This window comes from Larimichthys crocea, unplaced genomic scaffold (genome assembly GCF_000972845.2).
Source record: "Larimichthys crocea isolate SSNF unplaced genomic scaffold, L_crocea_2.0 scaffold81497, whole genome shotgun sequence".
Taxonomy (NCBI): Eukaryota; Metazoa; Chordata; class Actinopteri; family Sciaenidae; genus Larimichthys; species Larimichthys crocea.
Window position 1 is genome coordinate 1 of NW_020860738.1, and position 5,638 is coordinate 5,638.

Below are 5,638 nucleotides of genomic sequence, written 5' to 3' on the forward strand. Positions count from 1 at the left end.
TGGGTCGTGGTTGGTTGTTGTGGGTAGTAAAAAGGACTCTGGTGTTTGTCCTGTTTGCAGATGATGAGCTGACCTCAGACCTGTCAGACATGGAGGACCTGTGGGGCGTGGCTGTAGGTGTTTTCCAGGTGTGGATGTTTGTGGTGGTGTTCCTCATCATGCTCCCGGCCATGTTCGGCCTCTCTCTGGGGGTCACGGGCGTCTACATCCAGATCCTGGTCCACATCCTGGAGGTAAGTGACACAGACGGCGTGCCGTCACTCCTCTAGACTTCACATGTGATGAAATGATGGCAGGAGGCAGCGTGTCAGAGGTTGTCTCAAGCGTGTCAGAGGTTGTCTTCTCTGCAGTGGGCCACGTTACGGATCCAAAGAGGACGGCAGGAGCAGCCTGATGTACCGGTACCTCTGCCCAACGGTGAGTCCAGATTAAAGCCTGCATCAAACAGGAAGTAGAGTTCTGTTTCCTTATATTATCAGTCAGCTCTGTTATCCTTTCCCCAAAACTAGCAGACCAGCTGCTTCCTGATTCCTGGACATGTTAAAACACAGTGAGTTAAAGTTTACAGTGAGTTAAAGTTTACAGTGAGCTGAAGTTTACAGAGAGTTAAAGTTTACAGTGAGTTAAAGTTTACAGTGAGTTAAAGTTTACAGTGAGCTAAAGTTTACAGAGAGTTAAAGTTTACAGAGAGTTAAAGTTTACAGAGAGTTAAAGTTTACAGTGAGCTGAAGTTTACAGTGAGTTAAAGTTTACAGAGAGCTGAAGTTTACAGTGAGTTAAAGTTTACAGTGAGTTAAAGTTTACAGTGAGCTGAAGTTTACAGTGAGTTAAAGTTTACAGAGAGTTAAAGTTTACAGTGAGCTGAAGTTCACAGAGAGTTAAAGTTTACAGAGAGTTAAAGTTTACAGTGAGCTAAAGTTTACAGTGAGTTAAAGTTTACAGAGAGTTAAAGTTTACAGTGAGCTGAAGTATACAGTGAGTTAAAGTTTACAGTGAGCTGAAGTTTACAGAGAGTTAAAGTTTACAGTGAGTTAAAGTTTACAGTGAGTTGAAGTTTACAGTGAGTTAAAGTTTACAGAGAGTTAAAGTTTTCAGCATTTGGAGTTTACAGTGAAGCAGCAGCTGCTTTTCCTCTCAGGACACTGTGTTTTTCTGTATGAGGGTTTGTTTCAACTGCAGACACAGATCATGTGACGCCCCGAGTGTCGGACTGTATGGAGGCTTCCCATTGGTCAGTTCCAGCATCTGGCAGCTTGTCTCAGGATGATGATGCAACAGCTGATTGCACAAGTTTAGTCAAACAGCAGCCTGGTGTCCAAACACACTGTGTCATGTCTGCATGTTCACATTACATTAGTGTGTACAGGGTCATGTGACCAGCTTTAACCACGGGGCCTCCGTCATCCTGCAGATTAGAAACAAAGCTGTACATTAAGGAGAGGTCAGCGGCCTCAACCTCCTGCTGCCCCTCTGCTGCACCTCCTTTAACCTCTTTTAAACAACAGAGGTCTGATGTTTCTACATGAACCAAACTGACCTCATTAGACAAGGAGGTGACCATCAGAAACAAGAAGGTGACCATCAGAAACAAGAAGGTGACCATCAGACAAGGAGGTGACCATCAGAAACAAGGAGATGACCATCAGAAACAAGGAGGTGACCATCAGAAACAAGGAGGTGACCATCAGAAACAAGGAGGTGACCATCAGAAACAAGAAGGTGACCATCAGACAAGGAGGTGACCATCAGAAACAAGGAGGTGACCATCAGAAACAAGGAGGTGACCATCAGAAACAAGGAGGTGACCATCAGAAACAAGGAGGTGACCATCAGAAACAAGGAGGTGACCATCAGAAACAAGGAGGTGACCATCAGAAACAAGGAGGTGACCATCAGAAACAAGGAGGTGACCATCAGAAACAAGGAGGTGACCATCAGAAACAAGGAGGTGACCATCAGAAACAAGGAGGTGACCATCAGAAACAAGGAGGTGACCATCAGAAACAAGGAGGTGACCATCAGAAACAAGGAGGTGACCATCAGAAACAAGGAGGTGACCATCAGAAACAAGGAGGTGACCATCAGAAACAAGGAGGTGACCATCAGAAACAAGGAGGTGACCATCAGAAACAAGGAGGTGACCATCAGAAACAAGGAGGTGACCATCAGAAACAAGGAGGTGACCATCAGAAACAAGGAGGTGACCATCAGAAACAAGGAGGTGACCATCAGAAACAAGGAGGTGACCATCAGAAACAAGGAGGTGACCATCAGAAACAAGGAGGTGACCATCAGAAACAAGGAGGTGACCATCAGAAACAAGGAGGTGACCATCAGAAACAAGGAGGTGACCATCAGAAACAAGGAGGTGACCATCAGAAACAAGGAGGTGACCATCAGAAACAAGGAGGTGACCATCAGAAACAAGGAGGTGACCATCAGAAACAAGGAGGTGACCATCAGAAACAAGGAGGTGACCATCAGAAACAAGGAGGTGACCATCAGAAACAAGGAGGTGACCATCAGAAACAAGGAGGTGACCATCAGAAACAAGGAGGTGACCATCAGAAACAAGAAGGTGACCATCAGACACAATGCTTTTATTCATCATGGAGATTTCAGGAGTGGATCATCATCATCATCAGACACATATCTGTGTTTATCCACCATAGAGCACGACACAATGATTTCTACTGTGGAAACATATGTACTGTGAGAGAATCGAGCGACTCAAGGCCAGTCCCTGACTGCATTACGTTACGTTAACTTCCGTTACATTACATTACATCGTGTTACGTTAATTTCTGGCACGTTACATTGCGTTAACTTACATTACATTAACTTAGGTTACGCTGTGTTACGTTACATTATGTTACATTGACTTGCATTACGTTCCGTTACGATACATTGCCTTACGTTGCGTTTTGTTGCGTGTTGTTGGTTCTAGCTGCTTCATACACTGAACTCAGATCTGTGTGTTTAAATGAACTCTTCAGCGCCCCTGGTGCACATACCTCAAACGTATGTGTCTGTGTTGGTCTGGTTGTAAGCCACAGTCCTGTGATTGTGTCCCAGGGATCATTGAGCGAGCGGGGGGCTCCATGGAGGAGGAGGTGGGGCAGCTGTCGGGAGGCGAGTTCGCTCTGAGCGACGCCTTCTACTTCTACATGAAAGGTGTGGAGAGCATTGTGGACGACCAGGTGACCCAGCGCTTCTCCTCTGAGGAGCTGGCCTCCTGGAACCTCCTCACCCGGACCAACCAGAACTTCCGCTACATCAGCCTCCGCCTCACCATCATCTGGGGCATCGGCGTCTTTGTACGCTACTGCGTCCTCTTCCCTCTGAGGTCAGTGTGAGGCGAAGCAGCCAATCAGCTGTGAGCTTGAGGAGGATCACACCTCCTTTATGTTAAAAGGAGTCATCTGGTCCAGTCTGTTACGACTTGATCCGACATAACTTTACCTCATGGACCACAGCGTCCCACTTACTAACTACTGATACTAATGTATGGTCCAGCTCCAGTTCTGGCACGACACTGGCTCCGCTCTCCGTCAGTATTCCCCTGCAGTGGTCCAAAACGCCTGTGGTACAAACACTAACACTACCCTGTGCTGCTAACAGCTGCTAACAAACCCAGCTAACATGAGCTAACAGCAGCTAACAAACTCATGTAACGTTAGCTGACAGCAGCTAACAAACCGAGCTAACATTCGTGAATGACAGGCATCATTCACCTGATTATTAGTTAGCGTAGCATCAACATGATGATGAACTCTGTCGTCGTCCTGCAGGATCACTTTGGCCATCATCGGCCTCTCGTGGCTCGTCATCGGAACGGTTCTGGTTGGATTTCTGCCTGAGAGCAGGTACCGAACGATCCACAGCGCAGAGCTCGTGTCCTGTTTTGGCGTCTTTATGATTGTTTATTTTCTGTTGATCAGTGCGAAGAACTGGCTGAGCGAGCTGGTCCACCTGACCTGCTACAGGATCTGTGCCAGAGGCCTGTCGGCCACCATCCATTACCACAACAGGTGGGTCCGCTCGGCTCGGTGCGCCTTCTTTCATTTATCTTCACGCCGCAGCTGCTAACGAAGCATCGTCACTTCCTGTTTCCCCTCTAGAGAAAACAAACCTCAGAAAGGAGGAATCTGTGTCGCCAACCACACCACGCCCATCGATGTGGTGATTCTGGCCAACGACGGCTGCTACGCTATGGTGAGTGTTGGCGACAGGTGTGGGGGGCTGTCTCGTCCTTCAGCTGTTTGCGTGTGGTGATGTCACCGCTGTGTCGTCCACAGGTGGGTCAGATCCATGGAGGTCTGATGGGGGTCATCCAGAGGTCCATGGTGAGGTCATGTCCTCATGTTTGGTTTGAGAGGTCGGAGATGAAAGATCGGCACGCTGTGACGAGCAGGTGAGGCGAACTGCAGGTGTCTGTTAGCTTTAGCTGTCACAGCGTGTTTCGTGTTCTTACAGGATGTCAGCTGACGAGAACACGTTAATGTTTACAGTATGACTGTGGTCACATGACATCTCGTTGAGAGTTCTGCTTTGAATGTGCTGACAGTTCATGTGAAGTTCACCTGAGGCTTCAGCGGTCTAAAGAAAGAGGATATTCAGCACGTCGTCATGACAACATCCATGATGACTCATGAACATGTCTTCCTGTCTGCAGGCTCAGAGCTCACGTCGCAGCCAAGACCAAACTGCCCATCCTGATATTTCCTGAAGGTCAGAGCGCCGCGGTGATGATGGTGATGGTGATGATGGTGGTTTCATGGTTGCATAACTCGTGTCTGTCTTGAACAGGAACTTGTATCAACAACACGTCGGTCATGATGTTCAAAAAGGGAAGTTTTGAAATCGGAGGGACGATCTACCCAGTGACAATCAAGGTGAAAAAACAACCAATCAGATTATGTCCAATTCCACGACCCGCCCCTTATCACTCTCTGCTCCAATCATAGTTGAGCAAGCCTCAGTCAGTACGGTCCACTTCCTTTACATAGATATGCTACGTGTTAGCTACATGTTAGCTTGTCTAAAAGTTAATGTTAGCAAAAATGCTAGCCAGCTAGCTAAGTAATCTATGCTAATAAGTTAGCTAACATTTTGCTACAGAGCAAACTAGCTAGCTAATCCTTAACTAGGTATTGTAAGCTAAATACTAGTTAACTAGCTTGCTAAGCTACATCGATCCTTAACTCTAAACTGTGTAAATAAATGTAGAGTGTGTCTGACAGACATTAGTTTAAGGGGGTCCCCCCGCAGGGTTTGAAGCGGTGGGGAAAGCGGCAAGAGGTAAACTGAAGCAGTTGTTACAGAGCTAGGAGGTGGATGCAGCAGAAGGGCCAATGGAAACAGCAGTCGGCGGTGAAAAGAAAGAGGCTTGGGTGTATGGTGGGAAAAATTCCGGGATAAATGGGAGAAGCAAACAGGTGGAAGTTGGAAAAAAAAAAATTCGCGATGAACGGCACGGCGTGAAAATAAAAGCATGAAAGAAAATGGGAGGTGTGAAAAAACGCGGGCCGCAGGGAGAGAGTAACGAAGTACATATTACTAGCGTGAGAGAAACGGAAGGTAACTTTAATTTAGATAGTAAATGAAATAACGGATGGATCCACAGCAGAACCACACT

General features: G+C 46.9%; 1 protein-coding gene across 3 annotated transcripts; it reads left to right on the plus strand.

Annotated features, from left to right (window-relative positions):
* Positions 1-46: 46 nt before the first annotated feature.
* LOC104936059 (glycerol-3-phosphate acyltransferase 3) lies at positions 47-5,243 on the plus strand. Of its 3 annotated transcripts, XM_027277021.1 has the most exons (10): positions 197-233; positions 351-417; positions 510-550; positions 3,076-3,346; positions 3,792-3,866; positions 3,942-4,031; positions 4,122-4,215; positions 4,299-4,414; positions 4,676-4,731; positions 4,810-5,243. In XM_027277021.1, exons 3-10 carry the CDS (start codon positions 538-540, stop codon positions 4,965-4,967), a joined length of 873 nt encoding a protein of 290 aa, XP_027132822.1. In that variant the 5' UTR covers positions 197-233; positions 351-417; positions 510-537; the 3' UTR covers positions 4,968-5,243. The 3 variants fall into 3 exon arrangements, with proteins under 3 accessions (XP_027132821.1, XP_027132822.1, XP_027132823.1); XM_027277020.1 differs by lacking the exon at positions 510-550 and having other exon boundaries at positions 47-233; XM_027277022.1 differs by lacking the exon at positions 197-233 and having other exon boundaries at positions 375-417; positions 513-550.
* Positions 5,244-5,638: the final 395 nt, after the last annotated feature.